The sequence below is a fragment of the Trichomycterus rosablanca genome, chromosome 3 (genome assembly GCF_030014385.1).
Source record: "Trichomycterus rosablanca isolate fTriRos1 chromosome 3, fTriRos1.hap1, whole genome shotgun sequence".
Classification (NCBI taxonomy): domain Eukaryota; kingdom Metazoa; phylum Chordata; class Actinopteri; order Siluriformes; family Trichomycteridae; genus Trichomycterus; species Trichomycterus rosablanca.
The window spans coordinates 41,753,568-41,770,775 of NC_085990.1; the positions used below are offsets into that span (position 1 = coordinate 41,753,568).

Below are 17,208 nucleotides of genomic sequence, written 5' to 3' on the forward strand. Positions count from 1 at the left end.
GGGCTAAGACAGACAGGAGGGGCGGACACACACGCAGAGATGAGAATAACTAAACTATATTTATTAATAAACAAAAGACAGGTACAACAAGACAAGACAAGCTAACACACAGAGCTAACAAACAGAGCTAACACATGGAGGTTAAACAAACAAAAGGCTAATGCTAATAAACTAAACAGGGTAAACAGACTTAACAAGACTAAACAGGATTAACAAGGCTAACAGGGCTTACATGACTAACAGGGTGAACAAACAGGCTAAACAGACTAAACAGGCTAACAGACAGGCTAAACAAAGACTAAACAGGCTAAACAGACCAAACAGGTTAACGGACAGGCTAAACAAAGACTAAACAGACTAAACAGGCTAACGGACAGGCTAAACAAAGACTAAACCGGCGAAACAGACTAAACAGGCTAACGGACAGGCTAAACAAAGACTAAACAGACTAAACAGGACTGAACAGACTAAACAGGCTAACAAACACACGCTAACAGACAGGATCAGGCTAACAGACAGGATCAGGCTAACAGACAGGATCAGGCTAACAGACAGGATCAGAACAAATCACCAAGACAGGAACTAGTAGCAAACCGTAAGGCAAAGTTACAATGAAACAAATCCAATAATCCCCACCAGCCTCTCCCAGTTCCTCTCTTAAATATATTGCAGCTGGGGCTAATTAGCCCCAGAGAACCAATCCAGAGAGGGGAGCTGGCTGGAGGCTGATTGCTCCAATAGAGGTGGGTGTGGCAGACAGGAGCACACAGAAGGCTCAAGTGTGACAGTAGCCCCCCCTGTAGGCACGACTCCCGGCGTGCCCAAATATAAACACAAAAGGGGGTCCTGGACCCTGCGGGGCGAATTTAAAGTAATTCATAACGTTCCGAGGCAGGCATGACATAAGTGCGGTAACTCGGGGTGCCGACGGAAATCCAGAAGCGCCGTCGGGGGGCGCCAACGAGGGTTCAGAAGCACTGTCAGGGGGTGCCGACAAGAGTTCAGAAGCGCCATCGGGGGCCGCTGGCGAGGAGCCAGAAGCACCATCTAAGGGCGCCAACTCATGAACTGAAGTGCCATCGGAGGACACCAACTCGGGAACAGAAGCACCCTCTGGGGGTACCAACTCAGGAGCAGAAGCGCCATCGGGGGCCGCCAACTCAGGAACAGGAGCGCCATCAGAGGGCGCCGACTTGAGGACAGAAGCGCTGTCAGGAAGCGCCAACGAGGAAACAGAAGTGCCGCCGGTGGGTGCCGATGAGGAAACAGGAGCACCTTCGAAGGACACCAACTCTGGAACAGGAGCGCCATCAGGGGGCGCCAACTCAGGAACAGGAGTGCCGTCGGAGGACACCAACTCAGGAACAGAAGTGCCGTCGGAGGACACCAACTCAGGAACAGAAGTGCCGTCGGAGGACACCAACTCAGGAACAGAAGTGCCGTCGGAGGACACCAACTCAGGAACAGAAGTGCCGTCGGAAGACACCAACTCAGGAACAGAAGTGCCGTCGGAGGACACCAACTCAGGAACAGGAGTGCCATCAGGGGGCACCAACTCAGGAACAGAAATCAACTGCGTGGAGCCTGGCGAAGAGGCTTCGGGAGTCAGCTGCGATGAGCCTGGCGAAGAGGCTTCGGGAGTCAGCTGCTGTGAGCCTGGCGAAGAGGCTTCGGGAGTCAGCTGCGGTGAGCCTGGCGAAGAAGCTTCGGGAGTCAGCTGCTGTGAGCCTGGCGAAAAGGCTTCGGGAGTCAGCTGCGGTGAGCCTGGCGAAGAGGCTTCGGGAGTCAGCTGCGGTGAGCCTGGCGAAGAGGCTTCGGGAGTCAGCTGCGGTGAGCCTGGCGAAGAGGCTTCGGGAGTCAGCTGCGGTGAGCCTGGCGAAGAGGCTTCGGGAGTCAGCTGCGTGGAGCCTGGCGAAGAGGCTTCGGGAGTCAGCTGCGATGAGCCTGGCGAAGAGGCTTCGGGAGTCAGCTGCGGTGAGCCTGGCGAAGAGGCTTCGGGAGTCAGCTGCGGTGAGCCTGGCGAAGAGGCTTCGGGAGTCAGCTGCAGTGAGCCTGGCGAAGAGGCTTCGGGAGTCAGCTGCGGTGAGCCTGGCGAAGAGGCTTCGGGAGTCAGCTGCGGTGAGCCTGGCGAAGAGGCTTCGGGAGTCAGCTGCGGTGAGCCTGGCGAAGAGGCTTCGGGAGTCAGCTGCGGTGAGCCTGGCGAAGAGGCTTCGGGAGTCAGCTGCGGTGAGCCTGGCGAAGAGGCTTCGGGAGTCAGCTGCGGTGAGCCTGGCGAAGAGGCTTCGGGAGTCAGCTGCGGTGAGCCTGGCGAAGAGGCTTCGGGAGTCAGCTGCGTGGACCCTTGAGAGGAAGCATCCGGAGTCAGCTGCGTGGACCCTTGAGAAGAGGCGTCCGAAGTCAGCTGCGTGGACCCTTGAGAAGAGGCGTCCGGAGTCAGCTGCGTGGACCCTTGAGAAGAGGCGTCCGGAGTCAGCTGCGTGGACCCTTGAGAAGAGGCGTCCGGAGTCAGCTGCGTGGACCCTTGAGAAGAGGCGTCCGGAGTCAGCTGCGTGGACCCTTGAGAAGAGGCGTCCGGAGTCAGCTGCGTGGACCCTTGAGAAGAGGCGTCCGGAGTCAGCTGCGTGGACCCTTGAGAAGAGGCGTCCGGAGTCAGCTGCGTGGACCCTTGAGAAGAGGCGTCCGGAGTCAGCTGCGTGGACCCTTGAGAAGAGGCGTCCGGAGTCAGCTGCGTGGACCCTTGAGAAGAGGCGTCCGGAGTCAGCTGCGTGGACCCTTGAGAAGAGGCGTCCGGAGTCAGCTGCGTGGACCCTTGAGAAGAGGCGTCCGGAGTCAGCTGCGTGGACCCTTGAGAAGAGGCGTCCGGAGTCAGCTGCAAAAACACTGGAGAAACGTCATTAATCAGCTGCACAAATGTTTGAGAATCTCCTTGATTCAGCTGTGAGGACCCTGGAGAGGCGTCCGAAGTCAATTGTGAAAACACTGGAGAAACGTCATTAATCAGCTGCACAAATCCTTGAGAATCTCCTTGATTCAGCTGTGAGGACCCTGGAGAGGCGTCCGGAATCAGCTGCAAAAACCCTTGAGAAACTTTTTGAAACAGCTGTGAGAACCCTGGAGAGGTGTCCAAAGTCACTTGCGAAAACACTGGAGAAACATTCAGCTGCGTGGACCCTGGAGAGGCGTCCGAAGTTAGCTGCGAAAACACTGGAGAAACATCATTCAGCTGCGAGGACCCTGGAGAGGCGTCCGAAGTCACTTGGGGAAACACTGGAGAAACATCACTCAGCTGCGAAAACACTGGAGCAACGTCATTCAGCTGCGTGGACCCTGGAGAGGCGTCCAAAGTCAGCTGCGAAAACACTGGAGAGGCGTCCGAAATCAGCTGCTTGGACCCTGGATATGCGTCAAAAGTCAGCTGTTTGGACCCTGGAGAAACTGGACTCAGCTGCGAAAACACTGGAGTCCGGACCACATTAGCAGTGGGCGCTTTGCTGCAGGAAAATTTTGCTCTCATGAGGCCCTTAAACACCTTAACCGAGTTCAGCTCAACTCCCCTGTCAGACCAAAGCTGCTTAGCCCACTCACGAGCAGCACCCCTCAGCCGAGACATCATAAATCGCACCCTGTCGATTTCAGCTGGCTGGGGGTCCAGAAGGTTCTGCAGGTAGAGCTGGCTCTGTAGAAGGAAGCCTTCGACGCCTGAGTCGCTTCCATCATATGGAGCTGGCCTACTAAGCGGGAAGGTTTGAGGAAACCTCATGGAGCCGAAGTCCGGAAAAACATGGACAAAAAACATCTCGCTGTGTCCTCTTTGAGGGGGATTATTCTGTAACGCTTTGTGGGCTAAGACAGACAGGAGGGGCGGACACACACGCAGAGATGAGAATAACTAAACTATATTTATTAATAAACAAAAGACAGGTACAACAAGACAAGACAAGCTAACACACAGAGCTAACAAACAGAGCTAACACATGGAGGTTAAACAAACAAAAGGCTAATGCTAATAAACTAAACAGGGTAAACAGACTTAACAAGACTAAACAGGATTAACAAGGCTAACAGGGCTTACATGACTAACAGGGTGAACAAACAGGCTAAACAGACTAAACAGGCTAACGGACAGGCTAAACAAAGACTAAACAGGCTAAACAGACCAAACAGGTTAACGGACAGGCTAAACAAAGACTAAACAGACTAAACAGGCTAACGGACAGGCTAAACAAAGACTAAACCGGCGAAACAGACTAAACAGGCTAACGGACAGGCTAAACAAAGACTAAACAGACTAAACAGGACTGAACAGACTAAACAGGCTAACAAACACACGCTAACAGACAGGATCAGGCTAACAGACAGGATCAGGCTAACAGACAGGATCAGGCTAACAGACAGGATCAGGCTAACAGACAGGATCAGGCTAACAGACAGGATCAGAACAAATCACCAAGACAGGAACTAGTAGCAAACCGTAAGGCAAAGTTACAATGAAACAAATCCAATAATCCCCACCAGCCTCTCCCAGTTCCTCTCTTAAATATATTGCAGCTGGGGCTAATTAGCCCCAGAGAACCAATCCAGAGAGGGGAGCTGGCTAGAGGCTGATTGCTCCAATAGAGGTGGGTGTGGCAGACAGGAGCACACAGAAGGCTCAAGTGTGACACAGTGTCAGTGATCATTTGTGCTCATTCAGTCAAAAGAGCATTTGTAAAGTCATTTTGATGTTTGACTTTTAGCTTGCAATTGATGTTCTAATTTATCACAAAGGTTTTTTTTTTTGTGGGGTTGGGTTTCTCCACACCAAACTCCACACCAAACTATAGTTTATTACCTTGCTTTGTGCACAGGGACACAGTTATGCAGGAACAGGAAAGGGTCTTTCCAAAACTACTTTCACAAAGTTGGAAGCATATCATGTATTTTATAACATTGTTTGTATACACCTGAGCAGTGGAGCTGGCTGAAACACCTAAGCTTAATAAATAGAAGGTGTGCCCATATACTTTTAATCAGACAGTGTATTCATACTGCAAATCTTTTATAAATCACAGTCAACAGGTTTTTATATATACTTTATTATTTTTAAACTACATGGGATTTCTTTAAGACAGAACAGAGTATGTGTAGCACAGAGAAGTCTGGGTGATATCCCAGTCTGCTTATCCTTAGCACTTACCACGAGCCTAAGGCATACAGTAGGTAGCAAGAATTAAAGAAACGATAGGAATGAAGATGATAATGATAGCCGTCACTGGTACTTTAACCCTGAAGAGCAAAGATCAGTCAGTGAGCATTACACTTAGAATCTGCTAAACGTTTGCCTGCATGCCTCTGTAATTTCAGAATCTGCTTAAAATCACACAAATCAATTCAGTTTAGGCAAAATATATAAAAAAAATTGTTGGGGTTTTGACAAAAAAAACCTGGATGTGGAAGGTGTTTTACTTCTAGGAGGTTAAAAGCAAAGCTGGGGGGGGGGTATTTTTTTAATGATTTTTATTTAAGTTAAAATTATTATTTTAATAAACAACATAGGCTATACAATTCAACACTAAGGTTAAATTAAGTACTCTACAGACAAATTGCCACATGATGTTATTAGTATTAATATTTATTTTATTTTAATCACTTCATTATCCTGGTCAGGGTTGTGGTTGGGCTGGTCCCTTGGGAAATACTGGGTGCAGTATGATGATGGGCCACTGTAATAGAGCTTCGCCACCTATTATTATTATTATTATTAAATAATTAATTAATATAAATAATTAATATATTATTATTAAAAATATAATATAAAAGCAAGACAATGCCAGGCCTCATTCTGCACGTGTTACAACAGCATTGCTGTGTTTACACAGAGTGCGTCTGCTTGTCTGGCCTGCCTGTAGTCCAGGTCTGTCTATTAAAAATGTAGGGTGCAGCATAAGAAGAAGAATCAGACAATTTTGACCTTAAACTGTTGAGCAGCTGAAGTCTTGAATAAAATGTACATGTAATATGAAATGTAGTGTAACACAGTGGTAAACATGATCATATATTGTAAACCTTAATGGTACTTTCTCATAAACAAAGTTTTAGTACTTTTATTTTTGAGAGCGCAAAGTACCAAAAAAACATTGGAGAACCACTGACACTTGTTAAATATTCTCTGTGTACCAGCAGAACTCTAGTCCAGATGCAGGGGACCACAGTGAAGAAAACACAGACACTGAGGATAACGATGAGGAGGACCTTGGAGTGCTGGATGACCAGAGGAGCATCATTCTTCACCTGCTTTCTCAACTCAAACTGGGCATGGACCTCACACGGGTACGTTCACACACAATTGTTCTGCTGTTTTGTGAATGATTTTATTGACTTGTGTATTACTGTAAAGGATTGGAAAGATTTGTAATGTTCTCACTGATCAACTTCATTGTATTTAAAATATTATTTAGAATTTGATGTCTGCAACACACTCAAAAAAGTTGGGACAGAGGTGTGTTTACCCCTGGGTTCCATCTGTCATGATATGGGGGTGGACTGAGCCTTTGGTTGATCCTCCTTTTATACCCAATCATTATTCCATCACCTATTACCAATTCACCTGCGTATTGTGGAATCTTTTAAAACAGCATACATTTGAATATTAGATAAACTTTTTCCTCTCATTTTGCCTCTATCCCAACTTTTTTGGGTGTGTTGCAGGCATTAAATTATAAACTATATTCACAAAATGCAATTAAGTTGACCAGTGAAAACACTGGAATTTTTTTCTTTGTACTTTTCAAGTCATCAGGTCAAGTCAAATTAATTTGTATAGCGCTTTTTACAATGGACATTGTCTCAAAGCAACTTTACAGCATCCGTGACCAACAGACCAAAAACCCCTGTTAAGCGAGCCGAGGGCCACAGTGGCAAGGAAAAACTCCCTTAAAAATACAGGAAGAAACCTTGAGAGGAACCAGACTCAGCAGAAACCCCTACCTTGGGTGGCTTGTAGGATAATCTTTAACATTTGTCAGTTAAAGAAGTTTTACAGATTTGCCTTTATTGCATTTTATTAAACCTCCCAACGTTTCTGGAAGTGGAGTTTGTATTTTATGTTGTAGCCATGATAAGAATTAGCAATCGGCTAATCATGTTGAAAAGAAATCTGCCTTACTAACCACTGTTGGGTCCATTGCTAAATAAAAATATGGGAAATGTGGGTCCTTTCCCTGTTTGTAAGGAATTCATCATGTTTTTTCTATGTCCACATAAGTTTCCTTTATTATTTCAGTTTTCTCTCATCTCTCAGAAATATGCACAGCGTGTATTGGCTGCTGAGTGTTTGAGTTTGTAAATGTTTAAGTGCTTGTTGCCCTTTGATGAATTGGCACCCTGTCCAGAGTGTATTTCTCCACTGCTTCCAGTGTTTTTGGCTGATGACTGAAATAAATTACTATGATAAATAACTGGTATAACGACAGAATTGATCAGCTATATAACTGACTATCAAGCTTAGCAATGTTATCTAATTGAGGTTCTTTCTCAGTTTTTTGCTACTGATTTTCACAGACACAAATTCAAGCATAAATGAGCCTTACAATTTTAGTAATGTTTCCGACACTCATTAAGAACACAGTCATGATGAATTTGACAGAGTTAACAAAAGTCTGTTCATGACACAGGCTGCCTTACACAGCAGAGTAGTGTCATAGTTCCTGCCCGAGCACAACAATTATACACCTCTTTTGCCTTTTGCTGGCTCATTTGAGTCAATGGGGTGTTACAGTGGCTTGGTGGATATCACTGTCACCTCACAGCAAGAAGGTCCTGGCTTAGATTCCCAGGTGGAGTAGTCCGGGTTTGTATTTCTGACTCTGATTTTTGGATCTTTCTTTGTTTTGTTTGCTTAACCTACTTATTTTTAGAACCAACTATAGTAATGATACTGCATTAATTAGTGTAGTTAATGATCTATTCATGTCTTCTGATAATGGATGCAGCTTTTTTTCTTGTTTTATTAGATTTTAGTGCAGTATAGATCATAATATTTTACTGGATAGTCTAGAATATACAGTAGTTGCTTAAGAACTGACACTCTTGGTTTAAATACTGTCTGACTAACCGCTTCCAATTTGTTAATGTAAATAATAAATAAATGGTGCACTCTACACCCTACCATTCATACCATTAAATGCAGCAGTTCGAGTACTAACTACAACTAGAATGTTTGATCACATTAGTCCTGTTCTATCATCTCTGCACTGGCTGCCAATTAAATTCCACATTAATTACAGAAGACTTTGACTAACTAAAGTGCTACATGTTCTAGCTCCACAGTATTCTGACCTTGACTTGTTTTTGTCCCTGAGTTTTTGATTGCTGTTTAAGTAAGGCCCTTTATTTTTACTTTTAACTTGCAAGCATCTGGTTTGTTTACTCAACCTGACAAGTTGATCTAATTTTTTTCTGGCTGGGTATATCCTGCAGGGCTTGTGTAAACTAAAGAGCACTCGGCAGGGATCGATGCAGGGATTCATGGATGGGCTGAATGTAATGATGAGTTTTAGAAAATGTTAGACCTGTAGGGAAAAAGGACAGGACATTGATTTAGTGTAGGTCAGAGTAGAGACATGCACAGAATCACATGCTTGTAAATATTGAACAGTGGTGGACAGGACATCATCGACCAGTGAGCAGTTTAACACACACTACTGTGTTTCTAAGCATCTGTGTACTTACAAAAATATGTAGACACTCGATTATGAGCTTGTTCGACACCCCTACTCTTTCTTCATTATTGGTTTGATTGATTTTTTCCATTTCAGACAAATTGAATGGCACAGTGTATAGATTCAGCAAGAATGTATTAAAAGTTTATAGAAGGTAATTCATAAGAAAACCCTACAGTGTCTGACATGAAGACTATTAAGATATAATTTCAGGGATGCCAGATTTGAAACACTTTTTCCACTATGTTTGCATCATAACACACACTGGCAATATACTAGCTATGCATGTCTTCACACATCAGAAAAACACAGCATTTCTTTGCATTTTTTCCAATTTTCCTCCCAATCTAGTCAAGTCCAACTACCAGATTCCATTTTACTTCCTCTCTACTGCTGCTGATGTCCACTCCTGATCGAGTAGAGCCGTGACTAACACATGACCCCTCTGACACGTGTGCAGTAGCTGACTGCATCTTTTCACCTGCACGAGACGAGCTCATATGGGATCATGCATTTATCCCCATCATCCTCGTCTCCTTGGGTTCTGGGCTTGGGGTCCCAAACACATGTGTATCAATTAAAGATAGGGTCAAGATGTAAGCAAAATCTGTTTAATGTTTGTGGTTAAAAAATTTGACCCCATGCACCATAAAAATACCTTTACTATTACTTAAAATCCATTTATTTGTAAAGTGTTTGATACCATTTTTTATTTATGCCTAAAAACTGAATTTCTGTGTTTTTTCCTAAAATCTTGAATATTTTAGCAGGCCGAGAATTATGTGTACTCCTAAGTACCACTAAGATGAATACACTTGTGTACAACATTGACCGATTGAAGACTGTAGTGATGTTGACATTGAAGTCGTGTTAGATAAAGAAAATCAAATACTGTACCTTCGTTGCTTTTAATAAATGCATAACATTATCAACACCATATTCAGAACATCTAGTGATACTAACATGTACCATAGCAATATTTAGCATACTAGCGTAAGAAGTAGCTGATTTTTTTTTCCATTGAATTAAATGTAATAAATAAAGGTCTGTCTTTCCTGTTCCAGGTGGTGCTACCCACCTTTATTCTGGAGAAGCGCTCCTTGCTGGAGATGTATGCTAACTTCATGGCTCATCCCGATATGTTCTTAGCCATCACATCTGGAACGACACCGGAGGAGCGCATTGTGCGTTTTGTGGAATATTACCTGACTGCCTTCCACGAAGGACGCAAGGGCGCAGTGGCCAAAAAGCCTTATAACCCTATTCTGGGAGAGAGTTTCCTGTGCAGTTGGGATGTCCCCTGTGAAAGAGTGCGCCCCCTTAGGACCACAAGTTCTGCCACATCTCACTCTGTCCCACCCCCTTGCTCAGCCAATCACACGAACTGTTACCGGCTACGTTTTGTGGCAGAGCAGGTCTCGCACCACCCACCTGTTTCTGGGTTTTACTGTGAGTGTAAGGAGCGTGGGATGTGTGTCAATGCCCACGTCTGGACAAAGAGCAAGTTTATGGGCATGTCTGTGGGAGTGTCTATGGTTGGCGAGGGTGAGTTGGTTGTTGTAATTCTATTGATGGTAGTAAAACCTCTTATGTACATTCGAACTATAAAAACCTTACACTAAAAGGACAGCATTCAAATGTTAATACCTTAAGTGCTTCTGTGCTTAGTCACCGATCTGCTGGTGGGTCCAAAATAAATAATATGTTAATACATTGATCAGCCATAACATTAAAACCATTTTATCAGCTCCACTTACCATATTAAAGCATTTTGTAGTTCTACAATTACTGACTGTAGTCCATCTGTTACTCTACATACTTTTTCAACCTCCTTTTACTCTGTTCTTCAATGGTCAGGACCCCCACAGAGCAGGTATTACTTGAGTGGTGGATCATTCTCAGCACTGCAGTGACACTGACATGGTGGTGGTGTGTTAGTGTGTGTTGTGCTGGTATGAGTGGATAAGACACAGCAGCGCTGATGGAGTTTTTAAACACCTCACTGTCACTGCTGGACTGAAAATAGTCCACCAACAAAAAATTTCCAGCCAACAGCGCCCCATGGGCAGCGTCCTGTGACCACTGATGAAGGTCTAGAAGATGACCAACTCAAACACCTGCAATAGATGACCAATCGTCTTTGACTTTACATCTACAAGGTGGACCAACTAGGTAGGAGTGTCTAATTGAGTGGACAGTGAGTGGACACGGTATTTAAAAACTCCAGCAATGCTGCTGTGTCTGATCCACTCATACCAGCACAACACACACTAACACACCACCACCGTGTCAGTGTCACTGCAGTGCTGAGAATGATCCACCACCTAAATAATACCTGCTCTGTGGTAGTCCTGTGGGGGTCCTGACCATTGAATAACAGCATAAAAGGGGGCTAACAAAGCATGTAGAGAAACAGATGGACTACAGTTAGTAATTGTAGAATTACAAAGTGCTTCTATATGGTAAGTGGAGCTGATAAAATGGACAGTGAGTGTAGAAACAAGGAGGTGGTTTTAATGTTATGGCTGATCAGTGTATAACAGCACATCTGAAAGAATATAGGTTGTATATAGACCACTTATGTGCCATTTAAAACTTGGAATTTTTACTTATCCAGCCATATGAGCCATTTAGTATAAACTAAAAGGTATTATTAATAAAAATCATTTTTAATCATTTTGAAATAGTGAATTGAGGGTCTGAAGTTTCCAACAATATGTCAGTCACGTCTGCACACTATTTAGATACAGAGAAATACTCTTTTCATAGGGGGAGGATTTTAAACAAACAAGCTGCTCACACAGGTAAAGGCACAATGTTAAAGGGATGCTTACTCATAGTCATACAATAAGCTTTCAGGTAAGGTAGAAAAAGTGGAAAGGTACATTTCTGCTATGAATTTAGTTTTGAGTTGTAGGAGCAGGTGTAAGCAACAGTGGAACTTGATATAATGTCCTATAGGATGTGTTCACTTTGCAATGGCTTTAAACTTAAGCAAATTTTGAGGTGCACTGATTTTAGTCCTATTATAAATAAATCAAAAACATCTAAATAGAAAGGGAGGCGCCCATGTGGCGCAGCAGGATATTCCGCTAGCACACCAGCGCAGAGATTCAGCGGAAGACAAATTGACTATGCTAAATCGGGAGGAAGGCAAGGCAAGGCAAGGCAAGTTTATTTGTATAGCACCTTTCATACACAGTGGCAATTCAAAGTGCTTTACATAAGGAAAAAAATTAATTAAAAGCATTAAAACATTCCTGAGATCTAAAACCTCAGAAAGACTTCTTGCAAATATTTAGTTACAATTAAGACAACATGAAATTCAAACAAGAGAGATAAAAAAAATTAAGGACATGAAAAATTAAAAGAAAATATTGTAAAGTATAACCTACAATTTAGGGAATATGAAATTAAAACAAGAGAGATAAAAAATTAAGAACATGGAAACTAAAATAAAATATAGTAAAATATACACTACAATTTAGAAGAGCATGAAAAACTAAAAGAAATATGGTAAAATGAGGGTAATAGCAAAAATTTCATAGGCACAAGAAAAAAGAAATGTTTTTAACCTGGATTTAAAGATTTCTACATTTAAGGAACATCTAATATCTCCTGGCAGTCTGTTCCAGTTATATGCAGCCCAACAGCTAAATGCTGCTTCACCGTGTTTAGTTTGGACTCTGGGCTCAACTAGCTGACCTGAGTCCATGGATCTAAGAGATCTACTGGGTTTATATTCTCTAAACATTTCTGAGATGTATTCTGGGCCGAACCCATTCAGTGATTTATAGACCAGTAGCAGCACTTTAAATTCTATTCTGTAACTAACCGGAAGCCAGTGTAGAGATTTTAGAACTGGAGTGATGTGCTCAGTTCTCTTCGTCTTAGTTAAAACTCTAGCTAAGGAAAAAAGGAAGAAAATGCATAAATAAATTAAAACAAGTTGAGAAGTGTTGGGCTGCTTGTTACAGTTCTACAGCTAGGTGCCTTACAGAAATGCTAAATTATTTAATCAATATCTCTTTTAATAATTTAATCTTGTCACATTTTAAATCTTCTATTAAACATACAATACAGCAGCACTTAAGTCGCTCATCCTCCTCCATTCAGCCTGTTTTTAGCCCTGGCAGCAGGCAGGTGTTCAGTGAAGTGTTGCTGCTTTTTCTGTAAGCCGACCTCAGGGCTGCACTGTAATTAGGCCGGCATTAATTACCTACAAGACAGATGAGAAATGCTAGGGCCATTGGAAAGACACTGAGTTTATGAGGATTTATTGGGATTTCAGTCTTTAATGCATCGTAATGATCTAGTGCAGCACAACACAGTGAAAGAGAGTGACACGTTAATTCCCCTACAGCTTCAGGCTGTAATTCTTATTATCCAATAGACTGAAATATTTCACGTTGCAAATATTTTGCACTCAGACCTGGTTCTTTCCTTTCTGTCCTGTACACACTATTTTGGTAACCATGGTAGCATCATATCATCAGAGTGCCATACTCGCTTCCAAAGCAAAGGTGCTGCATGGGCATGGAGCAGCACTCTAGTCGCCTCTTGCACTTCTCTCCTGAGAGGACAGATGTGTCTCTGTCAGACCTGGATGCATTCCCACAGCAAACTCTGCCAAACAGTGTTCTGTTACATAATCAGGAGAAACAGTCAGGTGGCTCATGGTACAATCATGAAGATGCAGATTCGATGCAAATACGAGATCTTTTGTTGTGTTTTCTAGTATGTCATGTTAACCTTGACACTGTTAAACTGGCAGCTAGGAATTTTAATTGGAAAATAATTGAATAGCATTCAGACGACAGGAAACTAAATAAAATGTTATTTACCACAATGCAGTGAGAAATGTCCTAATGTCAATCAGCCAGTTCACTTCATTTAATTGGCATTCAAGTTTAGCTAGTTGAACATATGTAGACCTGTGGACACTAAATCATACTTATTATTACCCTTAACCTCATACATGAACATTACACCATGATCCAAATACATTCTAGATGAGCTGAGAAAAAGTTTTTGAAATATATTAGCCTGTAAAGGCTTACACAGCATTTATTGCCTCCTACAACTCCACCGAACCACAGTGAAAACCATTATCTATAAATGGTGGAAACATAAAACCTTGACAGATCTTCTTGACTTGCTAAACATTTTTAAAGGGCTTAGGGGCAACTCATACACCGATTCGCCATAACATTAAAGCTACCTCCTTGTTTCTACACTCACTGTCCATTTTATCAGCTCCACTTACCATACAGAAGCACTTTGTAGTTCTACAATTACTGACTGTAGTCCATCTGTTTCTCTACATACCTTTTTTAGCCTGCTTTCACCCTGTTCTTCAATGGACAGGACCCCCCAGGACCACTACAGAGCAGGTATTATTTGGGTGGTGGATCATTCTCAGCACTGCAGTGACAATGACATGGTGGTGGTGTGTTAGTGTGTGTTGTGCTGGTATGAGTGGATCAGACACAGCAGCGCTGCTGGAGTTTTTAAATACCGTGTCCACTCACTGTCCACTCTATTAGACACTCCTGCCTAGTTGGTCCACCTTGTAGATGTAAAGTCAGAGACGACTGGTCATCTATTGCTGCTGTTTGAGTTGGTCATCTTCTAGACCTTCATCAGTGGTCACAGGACGCTGCCCACGGGGTGCTGTTGGCTGGATATGTTTTTGGTTTGTGGACTATTCTCAGTCCAGCAGTGACAGTGAGGTGTTTAAAAACTCCATCAGCGCTGCTGTGTCTGATCCACTCATACCAGCACAACACACACTAACACACCACCACCATGTCAGTGTCATTGCAGTGCTGAGAATGATCCACCACCTAAATAAAACCTGCTCTGTGGTGGTCCTGTGGGGGGTCCTGACCATTGAAGAACAGGGTGAAAGGGGGCTAACAAAGCATGCAGAGAAACAGATGGACTATAGTCAGTAATTGTAGAACTACAAAGTGCTTCTATATGGTAAGTGGAGCTGATAAAATGGACAGTGAGTGTAGAAACAAGGAGGTGGTTTTAATGTTATGGCTGATCAGTGTATGCGATTATACTTTAGTATGCTGGATGTTATGGTGATCTGATAAATACAATGCTTTTAATGAACCAGCTAAGTGATAAGAACCTGAACAATAATGAATTTACTGTGTGTGCAGGAGTGTTGCACCTTCTGGAGCATGAAGAGCAGTACGTGTTCACATTACCCTGCGCCTATGCCCGTTCCATACTCACAGTGCCATGGGTTGAGCTAGGAGGAAAAGTCTCCATCTCCTGTGCCAAGAGTGGCTACTCAGCCACAGTCACATTCCACACTAAACCCTTTTATGGAGGAAAAGTGCACAGGTGAACATGGATATGGAGATTGTTTTTTAAAAATGTCCAATTTGATTAATTCTGGATAAATGTTTTTAATAATGCTTCAGGAATAAAATCTAACACCACTTTACTATTGACAGAGTGACAGCGGAGGTCAAGCACAACCCCACTGGCACAATTGTGTGTAAAGCACAAGGCGAGTGGAACGGTACATTGGAGTTCACCTATAGTAGCGGAGAAACCAAAGTCATTGACACGACCAAACTGCCAGTCATTAAAAAGAAGATTTGCCCAGTGGAAAAACAGGGACAGTATGAGTCTCGGTAAGCACATGATTTCTGAACATATAATACCTTAAAAAGCGTTTCTATTTAAAATAATATATTGATATATACTGTATTTTGGCAAGAGTTTGAGAAAGCATTGTGAGCAGTCTGTTATACAGGAGCACATTACAGAGAGCATCTTTGAGATAGACACTGACCCAAAATCACACTGTCCAATCAACACTTGAATGATTTCAAATGAAAATGTGTAATCAAAGATTTCATCTTAACCCTGTCAAATATTTGTGACAGGTTTACAGCACCACTTTCTTGGTAACTTGGGAACTTTGGGTTTTTTTTTTTTTAAGTTTTGGGATTGGAAGGATTTTGGGGAAAGAAATAGGCCAAAATTGTTCAATTACATTGTGGAAATTTGTGATTTATCCTAAATAAATATACAGTGTATCACAAAAGTGAGTACACCCCTCACATTTCTGCAGATATTTAAGTATATCTTTTCATGGGACAACACTGACAAAATGACACTTTGACACAATGAAAAGTAGTCTGTGTGCAGCTTATATAACAGTGTAAATTTATTCTTCCCTCAAAATAACTCAATATACAGCCATTAATGTCTAAACCACCGGCAACAAAAGTGAGTACACCCCTTAGTGAAAGTTCCTGAAGTGTCAATATTTTGTGTGGCCACCATTATTTCCCAGAACTGCCTTAACTCTCCTGGGCATGGAGTTTACCAGAGCTTCACAGGTTGCCACTGGAATGCTTTTCCACTCCTCCATGACGACATCACGGAGCTGGCAGATATTCGAGACTTTGCACTCCTCCACCTTCCGCTTGAGGATGCCCCAAAGATGTTCTATTGGGTTTAGGTCTGGAGACATGCTTGGCCAGTCCATCACCTTTACCCTCAGCCTCTTCAATAAAGCAGTGGTCGTCTTAGAGGTGTGTTTGGGGTCATTATCATGCTGGAACACTGCCCTGCGACCCAGTTTCCGGAAGGAGGGGATCATGCTCTGCTTCAGTATTTCACAGTACATATTGGAGTTTATGTGTCCCTCAATGAAATGTAACTCCCCAACACCTGCTGCACCCATGCAGCCCCAGACCATGGCATTCCCACCACCATGCTTGACTGTAGGCATGACACACTTATCTTTGTACTCCTCACCTGATTGCCGCCACACATGCTTGAGACCATTTGAACCAAACAAATTAATCTTGGTCTCATCAGACCATAGGACATGGTTCCAGTAATCCATGTCCTTTGTTGACATGTCTTCAGCAAACTGTTTGCGGGCTTTCTTGTGTAGAGACTTCAGAAGAGGCTTCCTTCTGGGGTGACAGCCATGCAGACCAATTTGATGTAGTGTGCGGCGTATGGTCTGAGCACTGACAGGCTGACCCCCCACCTTTTCAATCTCTGCAGCAATGCTGACAGCACTCCTGCGCCTATCTTTCAAAGACAGCAGTTGGATGTGACGCTGAGCACGTGCACTCAGCTTCTTTGGACGACCAACGCGAGGTCTGTTCTGAGTGGACCCTGCTCTTTTAAAACGCTGGATGATCTTGGCCACTGTGCTGCAGCTCAGTTTCAGGGTGTTGGCAATCTTCTTGTAGCACAACAATTCGTCTTTTAAGATCCTCAGAGAGTTCTTTGCCATGAGGTGCCATGTTGGAACTTTCAGTGACCAGTATGAGAGAGTGTGAGAGCTGTACTACTAAATTGAACACACCTGCTCCCTATGCACACCTGAGACCTAGTAACACTAACAAATCACATGACATTTTGGAGGGAAAATGACAAGCAGTGCTCAATTTGGACATTTAGGGGTGTAGTCTCTTAGGGGTGTACTCACTTTTGTTGCCGGTGGTTTAGACATTAATGG

At 43.3% G+C, this 17,208-nt stretch overlaps 1 protein-coding gene across 3 annotated transcripts in view; it reads left to right on the forward strand.

Moving 5' to 3' along the window:
• osbpl10b (oxysterol binding protein-like 10b) overlaps positions 1-17,208 on the forward strand; it is a 103,863-nt gene that overhangs the window by 80,580 nt on the left and 6,075 nt on the right. For 2 of the 3 annotated variants that reach the window (XM_062991332.1, XM_062991334.1), the window contains exons 7-10: positions 6,160-6,309; positions 9,764-10,244; positions 14,873-15,059; positions 15,173-15,355. In XM_062991332.1, the coding sequence (XP_062847402.1) occupies positions 6,160-6,309; positions 9,764-10,244; positions 14,873-15,059; positions 15,173-15,355 (1,001 nt within the window). The remainder of the gene's footprint in view (positions 1-6,159; positions 6,310-9,763; positions 10,245-14,872; positions 15,060-15,172; positions 15,356-17,208) is intronic. The other variant, XM_062991333.1, reaches the window with a different exon arrangement.